At 37.7% G+C, this 21,967-nt stretch overlaps 1 protein-coding gene across 22 annotated transcripts; it reads right to left on the reverse strand.

The window, feature by feature from the left end:
- Positions 1–62: 62 nt before the first annotated feature.
- Positions 63–21,258, reverse strand: znf740a (zinc finger protein 740a). Of its 22 annotated transcripts, none has more exons than XM_029501885.1 (21): positions 20,922–21,258; positions 18,003–18,165; positions 17,613–17,795; positions 16,904–17,050; positions 16,143–16,263; positions 15,811–15,894; positions 14,105–14,188; positions 12,407–12,490; positions 11,831–11,914; positions 11,290–11,373; positions 10,845–10,928; positions 10,096–10,179; positions 8,356–8,439; positions 7,905–7,988; positions 7,461–7,544; positions 6,914–6,997; positions 6,165–6,248; positions 5,652–5,735; positions 4,332–4,415; positions 3,805–3,923; positions 63–3,614 (listed from the first exon to the last, which is right to left on the reverse strand). In XM_029501885.1, the coding sequence occupies exons 2-21, from the start codon at positions 18,045–18,047 to the stop codon at positions 3,441–3,443; spliced, it is 1,965 nt and encodes a 654-aa protein (XP_029357745.1). In that variant the 5' UTR covers positions 18,048–18,165; positions 20,922–21,258; the 3' UTR covers positions 63–3,440. The 22 variants fall into 22 exon arrangements, with proteins under 22 accessions (XP_029357745.1, XP_029357747.1, XP_029357751.1 ...); XM_029501887.1 differs by lacking the exon at positions 20,922–21,258 and adding an exon at positions 20,570–20,724; XM_029501891.1 differs by lacking the exon at positions 15,811–15,894.
- Positions 21,259–21,967: the final 709 nt, after the last annotated feature.

Below are 21,967 nucleotides of genomic sequence, written 5' to 3' on the forward strand. Positions count from 1 at the left end.
ATATGAATTGAAAGCCATCAAAGTCCACATTCAGTGACCACATTCAGTAAGCATAACAGAGCTGCTTTACAAATTATTTTATTTCAGCATAATAGTAAGAAGCCTCTCCTCTGATTTTCATACAGTTGAAACTAGTTGGATCACAAGGGTACATATTAGTTAGCCCATTTTACAATAATCATTGTAACATTTTTTTAGGAAGTTATTCTTAAGCACTCATTTTCCTACACAAAATAATCAATATCAAGATCCTATCTTAACTGAGGACCATAACTCTGCATGCAAGACTAATAAAGAAAACAACTAATCTGTGATAGCTACTGTTATGCTGTTGTTCATCTAATACCATTATCAATATAATTTACTACAAATACCAGGGACTTTGTATAAGAAAGAAAACATTTTCCTGTGGTACTACTGCCTCTAATGTTAAAATTACTGAACATACTGGGCTCTCAACTGTACTGATCCAAATTTTTCTGTCCACTTTTTGTATCAAGTTGAGGAGAAATAGGCTTTGTCTAAAACCTAAAATCTAGTACAGTCTGAAGGAAAAAAAATATCCATCTCTCTTTTTTGTCTTTTTTTTTCTTTCACTCCAGTGTTTACAATTTCATCAGAATAATAATAATAATTAAAAAAAAAAAAAGAAAAAAAAAGAAAAAGGTCCTCGAAACAATCATCAAAATGTGATGAGAAAACTCTCAGGCAAATAAATCATTTGATCTGTCTGAAAAATTAAACCTCAATCTTATAAACAAATGATCTGAGACTCAAGGATTCTATTGCATTTTAACAATGAGATTGATAATACTAAAAACAATAAATGACAAAAAGGTATTAACAAGTGACGTCGACTAGATACTGCATTGCCCTTTAGCCATAATTAGTATGTGCTCGTGCCAGCAGTATCCCTTCCACAGATTTGGAATAGTGTTTCCACAGCAAGTTAATGCATTTCTCAAACTTGGCCCCTTCGCTGCCACTGAATTTTGCTTTACACTTCCAAGTTACTTAAAACTGAATCCTGTCTTTGTGCACACTTTAACTGCCACACTGCTTTGTCTTGATATCAATGAGCCATTTAAAGAATGCTTCCCCATAACACTTCAGGTAAAAAAAAAACAACAATCAAAACAAACAAACAAAATATTAACTCAGTAATGCAAGTTATTTGCATCAGATTAAAGACCAGATAAAGCACTCAGGACTCAGGGTTTCCATCTCTGAATTCAGTATTATCTAGACCTTTAAATAATATGAAAAACTAAATCCTCCTCTCAGCTCAGGGTGATTCCGATAAGACTACGTTCCCCTGAAATCACCTGTGATGGCGCTCAGCCATCTGTTCCTCACTGTGCCATCAAAGCACAGCTGTGATGTCCTGATATGAACATGTGTCCGGCCTTGTGACCCAGTCCACACTGATTTCTTGGGTTACACAGTACAGACAAGACAGTGCCATCACCAACACAGTCACATCAAGGATCAAGTTTGAGAAATCCTTCAACAGGCAGCACAGTGGCTCTGATGCATCGTCTCTCTACTGTCTGACCAAAGTCACTTCTACACAGTACGATCAAAGTTCATCATAGGTAAAAGAAATCGTTTGTTACAATATCATTTAGTACTACAATGATTATTATTTGTGTATTCGCACTTACTTAAGGCTAAACCCAATGACATGACAGACATCCATTATTACACACCAACCACATAATATTTGGATAAAAAGGCAATTGTTAGTGTGAAGCAGAATCGAGCAAGTGCTGATTCTGCTATGGCCTGCGACCGGTAAAAGCACTGAATTGGGAAACAATTTAGCACTATTGATTTCTCATAAGTACTGTCCCAACTCCCAGGGGCTCCTTTAGGAATATATACTGTATTATGTTATCAGTAACAATGACCCAAAGTATTCATTGCCATTATAGACACCCTCTCTCAACAGGAGAATGCATTAGTTTGCTTTAACGCCACTAAAGCCATCAACTGCCTGTAACCTTGACAGTTTTAGGATAAAACAAACAAAAAAACAAAACAAAAATAAACAAACTGTGATGATGAAAGGCTGTCTCGTCTTAGTAAATACATCTGAACCACAATAATAAACGGTTGAGAAAAGGCAAATGAAAGAAAAGAAACACACTAAGGCCACATGATTTTGTATACCCCCACTAATCTCACGACGTGAGAATCTGTACAGACAACATGATGGGACTTCAAGCAGCTGACCTGCATTATTTTAGATCAGGATTTATGGACATAGCCAGGAGAGACAGTTTTCTGCAAAGCACTGGAGATCTCTGCATATATACTGAAATTATATACAGTGGTAAGTACAACAGCATAACTCAGAAGGAGGACTCGCTAATGCTGCCATCCTGTGCCATTTCCTGAGTCATCAACACGCCATAAATGACACTGAACACACAGTACACAGGGGATACTCCCTGTGACCCAACACGTCTGATAACTAGACAGCTGCAGGTTTCCCTCTCATTATCCACATTTTGGATGTCCTGGTTTACAGCTAGGATGCAGTGTCTGATATTACTTTTCTTTTTTTATATAAACAAGAGTTCCCCAGGTTTCCTCAGGATTTCAATGAAACAGTGGCAACAGACTGTATTTGAACCAAATTCAAAATTTCAGTTTCTTTTTGACCCATTTTGTTCATATGTTAAAAAAAAAAAAAAAAAAAAAACATAACCTAAGTCCCATACTGAAATAATAATACTAACTTTGAATTATGTACATAAAGTAATCATTGAGACTATACCTCCTGTGTTGACAAAGTCAAGGAAATCGTTGGTTGAGACGTGTAGACCTGAATTGCTTTCACAGACATGTCTTAATGCTTCAAGTTCTGTCTGCTTAAAAAGCAAGGAAAGATCTGGTCCAAATGACAGGTCAACAGAGAGATTTCCTTCTTTTAGAAGAGATCAGTTCTATCAATTTTGATGTAATTGACAATCCTTTTGTGTCAAAATGGGCCATGTAGGAAAATAAATCTGAAAGAAGCTCAAACACTTTTCCTCACCACTTCATCCCATTTTTTTGCTAACACATCAGGATAAACAATACCCCCTGCCCCTCCCAAGTACCGCCAAATGTAGATATATTTCAACATTAATAAAAACCTTTTTCTTTTTGCAAAAATGAAATAGATAAAGTACAAAACAGGACCACTGTTCATCACAGAAAAGTCTTGTCTTCAAAAAAAAAAAAAAAAAAAAAAAACACAGAAGAAAAGGAAACAGTAAAAAGTCAACAAAAACAAAAACACGAATGTCCCTCTGTCATTAGTAATCCCAAGACTGGAGCTGCAAGAACAGTCTGTGCTAGAGTGTGGTGCCACTAAGCACAGAGCTGAGAAGAAGAAACCCTGTGGCTTGTCCCGTCTCTGGCGGGGTTGTAGGTGTAGAGAAGGTGGAATGTCAGACCGCCAGCCGGCCTGGAGGGGGATGCAAGGGACTCCAGGTTGGGGGTGCGGGTGGGGGCTCCTGGGGATATGGGCGTGGTTCGCAGCATGGCTGGTTCTCTACTTTGGCTACGCCACGACCCTGGCACAACCGCCGATGCCGCAACAGCCTGTCTGTCCGAGAAAAGTTCTTGAAACACGAATTGGACAAGGTTAATAATTTGGTATTCAACAAAGGCCGAGTCTACATTACAATTTTAAGATATTAATCACACTGCACATTTTATACATCAATGTGTATTCAAGACTGAATTTAAACAACACATGAAGATCACATTGTTACATTAGGCCCTATTTGCTTTGTGTCCGATCATACACACCTGCTGGCACCGTTCACACTGGTAAGGCTTCTCCCCACTATGGACACGCTTGTGTCTCTCAAGGTGGTAGCGCTGGATAAACCTCATATCACACATGTCACAAGCAAATGGCTTCTCTCCTACAAGAGCACACAAATACACAGTCAATGCATCAATTTTAGAGTCTTGTACGAACAAATAGAGTGCAACTTTCACTTAATCTTTCTTTGCAGACTACATTTCCAACGCTTACAAAAAGTTGGAAAACGCTGCCCTACGAGTAACTTAAGAGTGTACTTTCAACAAATGGACATTCTAAAAGGCCTCGTCATCAACTCATTATGTGTAGATCAGAGTGGAATTTCTTGTTTTCATGGCCCAGATCTACGCAGCATGGATGCCCCAAAAACTGGAGCAAGTATTTTTGAGGCTGGTTCAACATCCCATCAAATGACTTGACAATCCAAACTCGAGTTTGTTGTGAGCTCGTTATGTTGCAAGCGCCAGAGCCTCTGTCAGTGATAAGGGTACGGTAAAGGAACGCATACCCGTATGAGTGAGGCTGTGTCTCTCCAGGTGGTTACGCTGAATAAACCTCATGTCACACATGGAACAAGCATACGGCTTCACCCCTACACACACAGAGCAATATATTAGCCCTACCACCCACATGTGCATGTACATAGAACTTTCAAGCTCAAGCTAGCACTAGCACTAAAACACTGGTAGGATTAAAAATGTCTTAAGATTCAAAGTATGTGATGTGCATTTCTTTTTGGTGAAAATTTGAAATGTTCAGACATGCAACTAGAAATACAGAATTAAATGTTCTAAACATGATGTGGAGCAAAACAAAACACCAAGATCTGTCAAATGCACCATGAGAGATAATTTTTTAATTAAATTGTTTAATCTGCATAATAATAACTAGCATTCTCAACTCACACTGCACAAGCAAGACTTTTTAGACCTTCAGCATCCTCTAACCTCTGATCTACTATGCCTGTATTTACCCCACAAAACATTAAATAGTCAGTCATTCTATAATGCTGTAAGCAGACATATTCAGAAGACTTTTAAATATGTTCAATAAGAATAATTTATAACTAAGCCCAAGTCAGCCCAAGATATGGTTTTACTTTCAACAAAATTTGGCTCATTAATTGAATGAAAAAAAAGAAGAAGTATATTTTCAATTAAGAATGAGCCCAAGAATTACAGCCAGGATTATTCTAGGGCCAGAAGTCCCAAGCGGCAATGGAGTCAAGTTCCTGAATATTAAACTGGAAGGCAACACACTCCTGTGCTCTCCAGTAATACTGGACTAGCTACATTACAGTTCTTCTTCCCTGTCCTCCTCTATTAATGGTACAAAGAAAAACTAACTCTACAGGCCTGTAAACAAAGCCTGATTGAAAATGAACGGCATCAAATGAAACACTTTATCTGTAAAGCTAAACGTGGATATTGACCTTTAAATTCCCACCAACACTCTCCAAATCAAGACAGAATTTAAAGTTAAACGGGAGCGAGGCAGACTGTCTTTATGGCACACGAGGCCTCTAGCTTTTTGTTTTGTGGAGATGAGCGGCAACAGGACTGATGAACATACAAGATACCATCAGCTGACAATTCTGGAGTACAGCAACCGTTTTTTTTTTTTTTTGCTACATAACTTATTTCCAGGTTACAATGAAGGGTACTGGTAAATTCCTACCATTCTTATTAGCAACTAAACTGATAGCCTACCAAAAACATAACCCTGACTAATTTTTTTACCCAAAGCCACACGTACCCCTCATGCTAGCACAATAATGAATAAATGGTGGTCTGTATGATGTGAGAAGGGCAGGTGCACGGACCCATACCCGTATGAGTGAGGCTGTGTCTCGCCAGGTGGTAACGCTGAACAAACCTCATGTCACACATGGTACAAGCAAAAGGTTTCACACCTAAATGCAGAGCATCAATATATTATTTTCAGGACTAATGTCTATTTCACAATCCATCAATCAGTAACTAAGTGTATTTGAAACATCTATTAACAATTGATGGGTTGTTAACCACTTTTCATTCATGTAAAATTTCCCTAAAGAAATACATTTTTTTCCCCCATTTTACACCCAATGCATAATACATTCAGCTAAGTTGATTAAATTTCAAATCCACAACTAAACACATCACATGAGCTGATGATGCCACAGCACTGGTTTATACACATGTTAAGACTAATTTTCATGCTGAATCAAGATGCTTAATGTGGGACAGCCTTGACAAAGAAAAACAGAAGAATGAGAATTGCCTCAGGCAGCTGACTATTTCTGACATAATGCAAGTACACTCTGATCTCAGTGACATGGGTAAGGTGGGCGGACGCATACCCATATGAGTGAGGCTGTGTCTCGCCAGGTGGTAGCGCTGAAAAAACCTCTTGTCACACATGGTGCAAGCATAAGGTTTCACACCTAAATGCAAAGTAGCAATATTATATTACTTTACCTCACTTTCCATTCTTCACCATGAATACCTGAGCTTTTCGTTATGAACCAAAAATTTGCAAATTCATGCAAAAACAAAAAGTTATGTCCAGTGATTCTCTAATGTAAAACATTCACCAACTAATACAACTACAACTGACCATTTTGCCTGTATCCCCAATGAAAATGAATCGCCGTCTTTATCCTACAGTAACAATTACAGTCAGAGCACTGCAATTATTACCTGGATTTTATTTTTAGGACCCTCGCTTTAGTGGCCTTTAACCAATGGAGGATTTAAATCACCTTAATAGCCAACCTAGCATTTAATTTAGGTAAAGTACAGGAAAAGGACAAATGTTTCTGTACTGTTTTTTCTTTTCTTTTTTAAATCAGTCTTCTTGGTTTGTGTTTTTATACGGTGCTGGATTATCTAGGTAGCGTCAATTCTCTTAAATCAACTACTCAGCCCACTTGGAGTACAGGTTACAAATACTTATTTCACATGCCAAATACAAAGTTTTACACACAACTACTAATTTGGTCTCGCTGCAATTAAACACAAGAGCTGTTACGCTGCTGATTTTACCACTATGAAGACTGTGTGGTCATGACCTACAGTATGTGAGAAGGGCAGGTGCACTGACGCATACCCGTATGAGTGAGGCTGTGTCTCGCCAGGTGGTAACGCTGAACAAACCTCATGTCACACATGGTACAAGCAAAAGGTTTCACACCTAAACGCAGAGCATTAAGGTATTACTTACAGAGTTTAGTTTTGTGTTTACAATCCATCAATAGGCAATATCTATTCCGAATTGATGGGTTGTTAACCACTGTTTTCAATTCTTTTGAGATATAACTCAAATGAATTGAATTATTTAATTAGTAATTATTTTTAAAGGGTTGTTTCTCCTCAAAATCACAGAGAATAAATCCAAATTTCAAACCAAATCCCAAATCCACAACTCAACACATCACATGAGCTGATGATGTTGCAGTCCTGCTTTCATTTACATACTGAGACTTGCTTTAATGCTGCTTTTATGCACATAAAGTAGGGGAGGCCTGATTAAGAATTGTTCTACTGGTCAGTGTAAAAGAATATTGGCAATTGCCTTAGAAGGGTGACTGTTTCTGACATAATGTATGGCAAAATGTCTGATCTCAGTGACATGGGTAAGGTGGGCGGACGCATACCCATATGAGTGAGGCTGTGTCTCGCCAGGTGGTAGCGCTGAAAAAACCTCTTGTCACACATGGTGCAAGCATAAGGTTTCACACCTAAATGCAAAGTGGCAATATTATATTACTTTGCCTCACTTTCATTTGTTTAATTTAGGAAGCAATATCTAAGCTATTGGTTATTAACCACACAATTGCCAATTCATGCACAAAACAAAACAAAACTTCCACTATCCTTTCATGGTGTTGTAGTTATCAAAAACATCAAAACAAAGAAATTATTATTTATTAACTGCTATCCTGCTTTACTGATTATATAGTCTAGGAAGCCATGTTAAACTTGCATACTGACATTTCCTTTAAATGTAACAGGTGCATATTTTGAGTGAACTAACAAAATTCAATGTGCACGCTGATTGCTAACACTGAATGTCATGGGCACGGTGCACGGACCCATACCCGTATGAGTGAGGCTGTGTCTCGCCAGGTGGTAACGCTGAAAAAACTTCATGTCACACATGGTGCAAGCATAAGGTTTCACACCTAAACGCAGAGCATCGAGAAAATTAATTTTGTGTCTCTGCTACCAAAATAAATAAATATGTACTCCTACTCTAGAGCTGAAAGATACCAATCTGGGCTAAATTGATATCTGTGGTTAATAACCAATGACATGCCGTAATATAACTTGAATAATATAATAAGATGCTTGATTCATTTTACAAAATTCCCATAGGCGATAAAAAAATCCATTTACACAACACATGAGATGATGATGTCATCAACTGGCTACTAACACGTAAAGTAAATCTCAACCATCACATGAATACAGATATTGAAGACTAGCTCAAGCATACACATGTTGCAGCATCCTAATCTTGTAACTGGGTTAAGATTGGCAGACGCATACCCATATGAGTGAGGCTGTGTCTCGCCAGGTGGTAGCGCTGAAAAAACCTCTTGTCACACATGGTGCAAGCGTACGGCTTCACCCCTATACACACAAAGTACCAGCTTTAGCATTAAAAGACTCAACTGCCAAAAATGATCGATGCAAAACTTTACTAATTGCTTAGTAAAGTTTGGTTGCACTTATCAGCGCTTTATTTACACTTTCAATTCCAGCATGCTTAAAAAAAAAAATAAAAATCTGTTATTCCAATTGGAAATGACATTTTCACATCCAATTAAAGATAACTGCTGATTTCCAAGATGAAAGTTTAAAATAGATAAAATTGAGGGGTAAAGAAAATATTGGCAGCAACATTAGATCATTTCAAACCTAAAACCTCTCAAATCACCCGGCAATCAATTGAGACGAAATCGTGGTTCCCTAATCAGCATATTCCAACTAGCACAACAGCATGTTTTTCAAACTATGCTTGTGTGTATATAGAATTTCAACAACAGATTGGCGCACATATAAACTTTTGTCACGCTGATCGCAGAGATTAGACAATTTTAGGCAGTTGGTAAACAGCTATGCACAACACATTAAGGTCAGACATTGATTGGTAGAGCAAATTCTGTTTCTAGAATGATCAATTGATTCATAGTAGTGATCTGAAAACAATTACACAAAACCTATCTTAAAATAAATGTTAAAAATTAAACTTTAACTTTATATTCTCTTTGAAGCTTAAATTGTACAATAAAAACATTTACAAAATAGCTTTACAAAAAATGTGCTTTAAAAAAAAAAAAAAATTCATTCATAAAAGGGGATTAAATGTTATTTCCTTCCCATTACTTTGAATGTGAAATGACACAATGACCAAGTTGAGTAGAGTTCCAAGCTCGGTGAGCCCAACTCACATCAGCTGAAGCCCCACACAGTTTTTAGCCACGCAGCAGTTGAGAGCCCCAACAAGCCATATTATCAACAGACTTTAATTCAGAATCCAATAGTCATGATCCTTAGTTATTCCAAAGGAGCAGGACTCACTAACTGAAATCCCTGATTTTCTCCTTTCTCAGGTTTAATGCTTTTTCTTGGCCCCATGTGTTTTGGGACAGTTTCAGTCAGCTTTATTGAGTATTGAGAATCTGGCAGTTTTTTCTTTTTTGGTAATCACATAAGCAAAGTGGTGCTTGTGTTCAGAATATGAATTAATAATGTATAATACATAAGTACTTCAAACTGGGATATGTCTTGGGATCACACAGCCATGAGGCTGACTCTGTTCTCTATGATCTATATGCATCTGTCCAAGTAGAATTTTAAATATAGCTAAGTTGAGCGGATTCAAATAGAGAGCACCTGAAAAGATGTCAGTCCTGAAAATTAACTTTGGCTTGCAAAAGACCCAAAAAAATATTGGCTGGACTTCAGGAAAATCTTAAATTTACTTCAGGATTACTAGAGTATCTATCCATCAATCTATCTGATGAAAAACTACAAACCCAGAAATTGTGATTTTGCTTCATGGTAATCATGTCATTTCATAAACAAAGTCTTGGCAAAAGCGTCGTTATGCACGTGCTTATGAAGCTCCTTGTAAATGTTACATGAAATGTTAGCACTTATCAATACGGTGACAGAAAGCAATACAAACTCGAGTTTGATGCAGCCATGTAAACATTAATTTGGGCACATGCAGGAGCAAATTCAGAGAGGGAGAATGTCAAATTGCAACCAATGAGAACATACCTGTATGAGTAAGACTGTGTCTCTCCAGTTGGTAACGTTGTATAAACCTCATGTCACACATGGTGCAAGCATACGGCTTCACCCCTAAACAGAATACAAGAACGTTAGCTGGACTTCACCACATGAAGTTAAAAACATGGTTATATGACTTTAGGTCTTTTATAATAGCAACTTAGCATATAAATATGTTTAAGACATTTCACAAAAAAGAGTCTAAGGACTTGCAGACATCAAGACATGGTGCATCATTAAATGAAGTTAATGTTTACATGTTGCAATTCAAACCCGCTCAAGCTTTATTCAGTCATCCTGCTTATGGAGAAATTCACAACCATTTCACTATTAGGTCACGCCAAATATTCTTACAAGTTCAAATAAGATTTCTCTTGACTATTGATGCCTGCATTTAGACTACTTTTTAGTGTAATGTGCCCTTCAATGAATGTGTAATATAATACTCAACGACTAACATGCAATAGTACCATTACAGTGTTAATCAGAAAATAAGGTAGCTGACAGAGTCACTTCCTCAGTGGACAGTTTTCCAACAAAGCTTAAAAATTCTATTAAACATTTTTGGGAAGGGAAGTTAATTTACCAACAATGGCATAATATGGTACCATAAATAAATTCAGTTATCCATTTGTGAAAAAAAAAAAAACAAAAAACAACAAACAAACAAAAAAAAGAATGTGTAGGTTAATATGAAGGGTTTCACAGTGAAAGGGGAACAATTAATTCAAGCATACCAGTATGAGTGAGGCTGTGTCTTGCCAAATGGTAACGCTGGAAGAACCTCATGTCACACATGGAGCAAGCGTATGGCTTCACCCCTAAACGCATACAGTACCAAACTTTAGAAAAGAGTACTATGTACACAAAATGTCATTTTAAATATCAGTGGTGTGTGATTACAAGATCTCCTGTATTTTCATGGCCAACTAGTCTGTACATTCAAAAACAAAAATGACAAGACCAAAAGCAGTCAGGAAGTACAGTTAATATATCCAAAAAAATAAAGGGAAAAAAAAAAAACTTAATAGTGTTTGGAATTTTGTCTTTCATCATCAAGAATATTGAGTAGCTAAAATTACAAGATATTTAGTTTCAATGTACTCTCACTGATGGCCAGTACTCAAGGGCCCATATCTACAACTGATACAGTAAAGTGAGAGGGATAAGTAAAACTTATACCCGTATGGGTGAGAGTGTGTCTTGCCAGGTGGTATCTCTGGAAAAATCTCATGTCACACATGGAGCAAGCATATGGCTTCACCCCTGCACACACAGAGCAAAGTATTTTGTAAAAACAACGCACTGTACTGAACAGGACACACTCATTTATTTTATGTATCCAGACATGCTAAAAATAATGGCGCCAACATGATAACACTAACAGCATTCCTCTAGTACTAATCTGTCTACATACATAAAAATGGACTTCTATAGAAATAATTTTTGCTCAAGAGTACTCTATGTCAGGATGCGCTGCAAAGACTGACAAAGTATTTAGACATCATGGTAGTTAATTATCAATGTTATCCAAAACAGTGTCTAAAAGGGTTAAGGCAAAAACAGAGCAGCAGAGCATGCCCCAACAGTTACATGACTTGATTTTCATGAAGATCTTAAAAACTTGAGTTAATGAGTAACTGCTAAGTAATAACAAGGAACAGATCAACTAAAGTAAATTGGGTATTTGGGCTCTACTATTAGAAACAGTGTAAACCCATACCCGTGTGAGTGAGGCTGTGTCTTGCCAAGTGGTAGCGTTGGAAAAACCTCATGTCACACATGGAGCAAGCGTATGGCTTCACCCCTACACACATAAAAAGTCTTTAAATATAGGCTAGAAACAGAAGAAATAAGTTTCAACACATATCCATCCTCCCTTAGAATAGCTCTTTGGTTTTTTCACTTCAACAAATTATACTGTTAGCCTGAGACACAAATGCTTGCTTTGCAGGTTGGGGGCTTGTGACCATGATTTCAATCATTTTAGTAAGAAGTAGTTAAGTTATATCTATTTTTAAATATTGAAAGCAGCCAAGATATTAATGTGCAGGATAAAGTAGAGCATTCAGCAGGGGAAAAGATGAAGTTGTGTCATGTACAGATGCTCCATTATGTATGCATGAATTTAAAGAGCTGAAACATCCTAATACATGTCTGGATACATCTGTAAAATTTTGAATATTTAAAGCTAGTAGTCATTTTGCACACCCTAACTCTTGGTTTACACTACGAGTTAAAATGTGAAGATACTTCTATAACACCACTACTTAATAAGCTCAGGTAAGCAGACGCATACCAGTATGAGTGAGGCTGTGTCTTGCCAGATGGTAACGTTGGAAGAACCTCATGTCACACATGGAGCAAGCGTACGGCTTCACCCCTACATACACAAAGTATCGACATATTAGCTAAGATGGTCCTTTAGCATCAAAGGGAAGCATCATTCACAGACATTAAACCACTACGACCTGGCAAACATTAAACATTCTCATCAAGCTTCATGCAAAGGGGTGATTTGTTTGATTCTAATAAGCGAAAGGTCTTTGTTATGGGGAGCATTCATTTTTAACCCATCCAAGACACATCATGAAACAAAGCAGCAACAGGAACAGGCTGAATATGTTTAAAACAAGACATACAAGTCAGCATCAAGACGGTGATCATACTGGCCAGCTGAAGCAGAAACATTAGCACACTTTTCCACCAATGACATTTACAAATGTTTGAGATGAGCGCATTTGTTGTAACTTACTGCAGGTTAAAAATGCCTTAAATTCGATATTGTGAACATTAAATCAATATATGGTGGCATTAAAGTGTTCGTTGCTTTCAAGTGTTACAAGTGTGCTTTTTTTCTAGCACGCTATTCCAAAAGCTTCCACTCTGATCCCCGCCATTACTGTACAGCAAAAGCATCTATTCCAGCAATTGCACAACTAATATAATGAGAATGTTAATTTAAACCCAACAATTGCAGCTTGGAAACTTGAGTGGTGCAGCCATTAGTGTGCAAATTAAGTGTGGACATCAAAGGACTATTCCCATAATATACCATGGCCTTGATCTTTCAAAATTGAAAAATTTGGCCTTACATTGTAATGCATGTCTCCTACCTCTTAATACTGTGGCTGTGAAACCATATTACATCCTTTAAAATGCAACTGAGATCCTAAACCATCACATCCATGAACAAAATACTACAATGAGAACTGTATTTCACTTAATGTATAAAAGTGTACGCAAAGTGTGAGCAACCATGGCACGCTATCATGCAAACAATCTTTTGGCCCAGAAAATACATATTGAATAGTAAAAAAAAAATAAAAAATGAAGTTGTGTTGCAGAGCAATGGTACTAGAGGAATAATGCACTTTGAGGGGTCCACAGGAGCAATTTGAGTTTGAGTGTTTACATATATCTCCTGAAATAGTGTATTACAATAAAATGATAAAACTGACACATTCAACAACAGGCCCATTAATGTGATAGAAATATTAAGTCAACCCTCACTTGTTTTAATAAAGTGCATGAAAGTCTTTCTTCATTGTGTTTGACTTTTAATTTACATTTCATAAATAGATGAGTTCAAATAAATCTGGAAACATCTTTCCTAAAGTAAAGCTGGCTTCAAGCATAAACTTCAGAGGCCAAACCCTTGCAGAAATTACTGGTGTATTTTCATACACTCCAAATAATTTCTACAATAAAGATGCCTTAATAATGGATATGTAAAATGGTATTGTACAAGACTGTTAAAAGTTCAATTCAGAGCTTTACATATCTAAATGATCAGTTGAACAAAGAAAAGTCTTATTTGAATTAGTGAAGTATTTTTACATGATTTAGCTGGTTAAAGCCTTAAAGTTTGTTTTAAACCTGCACGTTTGCTTTCTTATATATTTTGTTGCAGAGCCTCTATGGAATAAGAAGAATTTATCTACCTGATTAAATAAAGTTTCATAATTTGAACTGGGTACGGTAAATGGACGCATACCCGTATGAGTGAGTCTGTGTCTCTCCAGGTGGTAACGCTGGAAAAACCTCATGTCACACATGGAACAAGCGTACGGCTTCACTCCTACACACACAGAGCATAAAATTATTAGCTATTCAGTCTATTAGATGAGCGAAAATGTGACCCAAAAAAAAAAAAAAAAAAAAAAAAAAAAGAAAAAAACATATGCAGTGTTACCACAAGTGACTTGTTACTAAGATATTGGAATTACATAAATATGTATATACGTATCTAAAAACCATGCCAGGAGTAGATTTGCTCAACATTAGTTTACCACTGAGTCACTTCTTTGCATGAATAAAGGGGCAGTAGTCACTGACTTGAAAAAAAAAAAAAAAAAAACGAGGTTGGAAGTTGACTTACCCACAGTGCACACTTCTTAAACAATGAAAAACAAAAATTTGGTGTGAATCGGTGCAGCGTAAATATTAATAAAGAACATAGTCCTTTGATGTCCATGCAGTTACTTTTTTGTTGGCAATGTAACAATTACAGCCAAAAATAATTATTCGGTAATTAACAAATCTTTTCCTTGTGGCCTGTGGTTTCCACAATACATACACTGGGGTCTACAAGCCTAAGTCCACTATCAAAAGGTGTTGTTTTGAGAAAATTTTTTTAGCCATCTACATTTTAACACATAATAAAAAAAAAAAAAAATAAAAAAAAAAAAGGGGGGGGGGGTGTTTTACTCAGTTTTCTGATGATATTTTTCAGATGATGTTATCAAATGATGATAGAAATATTTTTATATCAAAGGAATGGACATATAAACACTGACAATTGGGATAGTAGCATACATTTTCTAAACTAATAGTTATTTTGGACTTTTTAATTTCTTGAATATGGCCACCTATATGTTGCTACAATCTGCTCCTGCATGGAAAACTTTGACAGCAGTGGTAGGTGGTCAGATGTGGTCCCTTTTCTTGCCTACAACCAACCACAACGGCCCAACAGTGCATTGTTGATTTTGTACCGCCTGAGGTGTTTACAGGGCACACAGCAACTGCTAGATGACAGAACATGTGGAATTAGAAGCCATGAATGTAGTCATTTTTTGAATGGCAGGAGCCAACAGCATTTGCATCAACAACACAAATCCAAATGAACAAAGGACCTCCTACTTCTTTGTCAAAACAATAATTTAAATAAGCAAAAGTAGTTGTTACAACAGTGTGAATTGGCAATCCGAATTTATGACAATCACAAAAGAGGCTAATTTCCAACACGTCTAAGGATCCTGTAAATTCTCTAAGCGTGATAAAATAATGTGGATTCTCAACTGTTGCTAATATTTCTACAGCTGGTGCCAGTCTATATTGAAACTATAGTCATGGCAAATAATGGACATCAAAAATTATGAAGGAAAGAAAGAAAGAAAGAAAGAAAGAAAACATGCTGCTCATAAATATTCTAACAACATGTATTTTTAATAGTGGACTCGGGACTATAGAAGCACACAGTTGACTTATTTCATGCAATGTTTTTTTGTCTTGTTTATTTTTTTGGGTGGAGGGGTACTAACATTTATATTTTGGGCTGAACAGATTTTGGGGGGTGGCTTTGTTGGAAATTACTGTCCACAGACAAAATGAACCCTGAGCATCTGTCCATTGATTCCAGTGACAGACTACAGAGGTAGTCATATTTATGCAATATGGGTACGGTTAAAGGACGCATACCCGTGTGAATGAGGCTGTGTCTCTCCAGGTGGTAACGCTGAATAAACCTCATGTCACATACGGCACAAGCATACGGCTTCTCCCCTAAACCGAAGAGCACCAGTTTTAGTTCAAGTCCCCACAGATACCACCGATTAAGCTGTGAGGCAAAAGCTATTACCAAACAAGGTTTTTAAGCAGGCCATTGCAAAACCTTACAGTTGCTGTCTACTCCCAGATTCAGTCCAACTCAAGCTCTCAGGGACTCTTTCAACAAACAGTTCATGTATATTAGAATTAAAAGCTGCTTAGGCTTAACTGTAAACTCCAGGCGTTCCAAGCGCGACCCATACCTGTATGAATGAGTATATGTCTCTTGAGGTGGTATCCACTCCTAAATGCTCCGTAACAGTGATCACAAATGAAGTTTTTCTGAACTTTGGATGATGGACCATTCTCATCTCCACCTGTGCCCTGAGGAAGACAGTACAGAACAATGGTTTATCATGTGTCAAAACTCTACCTTTATAATGCTGAGCATTTTACAACAGTACAATTGCCACACATACCAACCCAACGGCTCTACATCGGACAAAAATGTAAAATACCTCTGAATTTTTATTCCAATGGGTACATGAATGCTTTCTTTGGTCTGTTTTTCTTTTTTTGTGTTCCATCATGTAAAACCGCCGTAATCTTTGGTATAAATAAGCAAGACAAAAAAGTTTGCTCTGTTTTTATTACGACATATAATATACATCTGAATTGAGAAATACCCCTCAATCCCTTCCAATGGCCTAATGCCCTCATGTTACTGCTCCCCCTGTTATGCACACAACTGCAGTTATTGTGCTCCGCTTCACTCTGCTCCCCTCCCCCTCTTTCCTCTCCAGAGATCCTCCACCCCCTCCACATCTTCCCTGAACTCCTCCCCCCACCCCCACACAAACAAAATGTGCACACATGAAAGCTCCAAATCGGGCACACTTGAATATAGATGAATGCTTTAGGAAAAAATGTTTGAGCAACTAAAGACAAATTTAATGTAATTTGGCCCAACGAACATCCATACCAGAGACTATTCCCTATTTAGGGATCATAGCCAGCTACTGACCTTCCCTCCCCTTCCTTCTTGTTCTCTCACTTTACAGGGCGTCACTGACTTCCTGTTCTTTTTTTTCTGCTGCATGTCCTCGTTAGCCCTCATCTCCTTCTCATCCAGCAGGCGGGGAGCCTGGAATTCACCTTCCTTCCGGATAAGCTGCAGAGCCAGACAAAGTCAATTATTTCCCAATTTCAAAACAATTACAGTCTAAAACAAAAAATGAAAATGTGTAGATTATGAGTAAGTGAAAAATTGAGGGTCCATTATGTGTCCCTGCCATCTGCTGAGGCTAGTGTAAGTTTAAAAATGTTTTATCTTGACTTCAGTTATATCAACGCTTTAACACTGAAGTTCTTTCAAACGGAGGAAGAATATCAACCATATTTAGGGCTAACTTTTTATATCTGGGGAAAAAAAAAGAAAGACAGACTCAGGTATGAACCATGTTGAAATTCTACAACTGTAACTACTCAGCCTAATGTATGACGATTTGGCAATAGATTTCTATCCTTCAAAGCATTTATGTCGCAATTCACATCACCATTAAAATACAAGGACTTAAACTATTCTAAAAAGGACCAGGTATTGTTTTAAATTGATTAGACTGCATTCAAAAGGGAGAGTGCTCAAACAACTAAATTTTCAATTTTATGCCCAATATCCAATTTTATATAAACAGCCCAATTTCCCACTCTGCATTTCCCAAGGGAGTTCTAACCAGGGGTGGACAGCTCATTCCAGATGGGAGGATCATATGGCTCTGGGGAGCTCGGTCGGGCCCCTCTCTCTGCGGTGGTCCATGGCCAAGTGGAGCCATCATTTTTTTGGGTGGAGCGGCCATGGAGCTGGCCTGCATCAGGGCCATACTGGAAAGGACAGCTTCGCAGCCAAGCAGCCCTGCCTGCAAAAAATTAATACAAAAGAAGAACAGCACATTAATAACTGTATCAAACTTTTAAAAACAGTCTGCAATTTGGAATTATCTGCATTTTATACAATACTGCCAGTTTTATGGCATATACCAAGCTAGTCATCAACGACAACATCCTGAGTGACACAAGACTGCAAATAGTTATTTGTAACCATTTTTGGTGTTCTCAAAACAAACCCATTTCATATGGTCGCGGACTGAGCTGCTGGGCAGATGTGACATTGCTGTGGTGTATGTGAGCGCAGGGACAGGGGTGGGGACAAGGTCATCCAGAGATCCGTCAGTCAGGATGGTCGGGCTGGTGGGAAGCCACACCCACCTCACTCATCTAGCATTAAAACTGAGGAAGAGGAGGATGTGGATGAAACAGACAAACATTAAATTACAACAGCATCACTCGCTGTCTTTTTATCGTGACACATACCATAAACTCCACTTATGATGGCAATTATTTACAAAAACATATAAATGTCACAAATACAACATAGACAAGATAGTTTTCATTTGCACAATGATCAAAAATGTATCTTCTGTTTTGTTCACACTGCAACTCTTTAAGATCAATGCTTATTTGTTGCTCAGTATACTTACCTTTGAAGACTGACTAATAGAGGTGGTCAATATTTGATTAATGACATTTTACAATTCTTGTGTAGGTGTTTTTTTTTTCCTCTTTTACAGCTACCAAAACTGTCTAAGACAAGCAACTGGTGAACCTATCCAATTATTTGCCTCTGACTAGCCCAGACACACACACACACAAAAAGAAAAAAAATCTGCTGATAACCATGGTGTGATTGGGACTACAGCTGGATATCCTACCCGTTTCTCTGCTGGGTGACAGAGGAAAATCAATATTTAATTAAGATTAAAATCACAACACATAAATTACTGCCTTCCTGCAAACATAAATAACACAACCTTGTTAGGTTAGGGGGGAGGGAAAAAAAAAAAAAATCACCAGTCTGGCTGATGTGTGTAACAGCAGACTGCATGATAAATCAATCAAGCATCCTTAAACGTTATCAAAATAATTCAAGAAATTATTTTTATGGCTAACCACTTTTGACTATACTGAATACATGCCTATAATGTGACTACAATTATACAATAAATGATTCTGATTATAATTTGGCTTATTGCCTCAGGCTTACCTAGAGCACTGATGTTTTATTTTAGTGAGGGAAAAAAGTTAAAAAAAAAAAAAAAAAAAAGTTTTTTTTGTTTTGTTTTGTTTTTTTTTTTTAGTCAAAAAATTTTTTTCTACAATTGCATTGAGATACAACAAACTGCAAGTCACTTTCTAGTCTGTTTTGTTGAAAGACTGGTATTTGAAATTAATTTATCCTCAGGCGGTCTGGTAGCATCATGAACATTTCAGCTTATTCCTACATTGCTTTTGAAAAATAAAAGTTTATGTTAGATTATGTTTTACTGTGCCGATATTGTAATATTTTAGGCTCATAGTTTCGAGTGAACTATGGTTGACTGTTAAGAGCACCAAAAGCATAACCAGTGAAGAAGACAAGACAGAATCTGATTAAGATCTGCTGATAAAGGTCAATAACCAGAATGAAAATTTGATCCATACTGGGACCATGAGAGGTAATTAACTTCTGGTGCTGTTAATTACTTAGCCTCCACTAATGGAGCGTCCCTTACTGGTTTGTCCAGCTATAAACTACAAGTTAGCAGTGCAACCACAGAGTACATCTGGATATTCTGGCTATACACAAAGGATTTTATCTTCCCTGTCTTGTAGTATGGAGGGTCTGTTTGTACTGGAAAAAAGTAAACATCCAGATTTTTCATTAAAAAGAAAAAAAAAAAAAAAAACTAGCATCTTGTAAAGGTGTCTATGTAAAAATGAGGAGACAACTTGAGCCATATGAAGATGAGGATGGATTACACAGAAAAGTGGAAATCTTCATCTTGCAAAAAAAAAAAAAAAAAAAAAAAAAACAATCTCCAGACAGACAAACGTGATCATTTTTTGGATATCTGGATTATTCCAACCAAACTGCATTTTAGCCAATATGAGATCTAGTGGCCGTACGAGAATTATTTAAAAAAAAAAAAAACACTTTAGTTGTTTATATACATCTGAAGAAATTTGACTTGGCTGGTTAAACATATTTGCTAAAAGCAAGCAAGGCTCCCGTTAAGCATCGATGCTAATAATGTTCCAACGGTTTGCGTTTTGATCTGGGGCTTGTTGCTAGCATGATACAAAGAGGCCACAGATTTTCACTTTACTCCAAGAAACACTGCCCGATCCTGAGGCCGCCTGTCTAACTTTATGTTGGGCTTTGACCCCAATTGTTCTTTTGTCTGTGGCACAAACTGCCCGTGGAGCTCACCAAAATTGAGCGGTAGCCTTAAGAAAGCACAGCCAGTGTTTTCGCCAGTGAAATTGGTTAGCCAGCTAACGTTGCTAAGAAAATAGACAGCGGGCGCTAACATTGGCTAACGCTAATCACAATAAATACACTCAGTCGCCGAGAGATTATTTCACTCTCTGGCATCGTGTTTGTTCGTATGAAAAAAAAATTCACCATAACTTTGCTTTGAAGATAAATGCGTAAATCTGAGAGGTGGCTGAGGTGGCCTCAACATTACCACCGACCTCCCGTTAGGTTTGCTGATGTTGAACAAGCTGGCTAACACCAGTTAGCCCGCAGTTAGCTGCTCGCTGGCGCCCTCGCCCACTACAATGTTGGTGCTCGAACAATTATTTAGCCTACCTGCTTCTCGGTTTGATACAGAGGCTTTACGAAGGTACACATCTCACTGACGGCGCCGATTCATCGTTTCACCACACCACGACATTTAAAACACAGCTGCAACTGGCTCCAGACTAGATTTGGGCGATAAAGACATTCGTGATGGCCGCTCTGTGAGAGCCTCCCCCTCCCGACGAAGCTAACATTTGTTAGGAGCTAACCGCTGCTAGCATTGACGCTGTGTTACAGACTAAATCCATTTTCTGCCCTTTGTCGAGGAAGAAATGTTCTTCACCAATGAAAGAGCGGGCAATTTGATGCACATTGAAAATCGATCGAGTATCGAAGAAAAGCATAAACTCTGTATTTATACCTTGTGGCTTCACTCGGCCGACGTTTTCAGCACCGTCTAGTTTACAAACACAGGAAACACCACAGGATGTAACCCACTCCCCCACACAGCAGCAGAGCCTCTTCCAGCGAAGAGAAAACGGTCATCTTCTGCCACCAGCTCCCCGGGATCAGAGAGCCTCTTCTTCCCCACGAGATCTGCTGCTAATCCATTTTCATTTGATAGTTTTTTGTTTAGTTTTTTTTTTGCTCTCCTCTTTAGAGGTTTACCGCCCGTTTGATGCGATGTGGACCATCTATTGTGGCGCTGGCCTTTCTCAGTTTGCAGCAGACGACGGCCGAGGAGACGCAGATGAAGAGGAAGGAGCGAGCACTTAAAATGACAGAGAGCAGAGAGAGCTCACAGTGGGCCGAACTCAAGCACCCCTGTCGGGCCAAATTAATAATTATCTATACAGCGATCGTTTTTATTACTATATATATATATATTAAAGTATCATAATATTGTATGTGCGCCTCTGCTAAGCCGTGATGGTGACGTCATTGGTAATTGTGTCGGCTCTATTTTATTATTCTTTTTTTTTTTTTATTTAAGTTTATTCTGCAGTTTGCATTGACTATAGCTTTTCTTTTTGGGTGTGAGTTACACTGTTTCCCATGCTTTGCCCGCCACAAAAACACAAGTTTCAGTTGCCCTTCTTTAAAAACATTTACATCTCAGAATTTGGAGAAATCTTCCTTTGTGCGATTCCCAAATGGAGCTCATATCACTGCAATAATGGGCTTCTCTACAGTTAAATGAATATCATCGTTTTTAAAACCATGTTGATGTGACTGATCATTTCAAAGCTGTAATTTCCAGCATTGTTGAAATGTAGTGCATTATTACACCTTTCAGTTGTACTAGAGTCTCCAAAATTATCTTACAGTTGAATCAGCACCTCTCAAACACATTGTCAACAGAATCTGAACATTGCCATGAGAGAAAGATCAATTACAGGACTGTTGAATCGAGAATTAATTTAAGGTATGTCTTCCTTTGTTAGGGATTTAGTTAGTTCTTCCAAA

The sequence above is a fragment of the Echeneis naucrates genome, chromosome 5 (assembly GCF_900963305.1).
Source record: "Echeneis naucrates chromosome 5, fEcheNa1.1, whole genome shotgun sequence".
NCBI lineage: Eukaryota > Metazoa > Chordata > Actinopteri > Carangiformes > Echeneidae > Echeneis > Echeneis naucrates.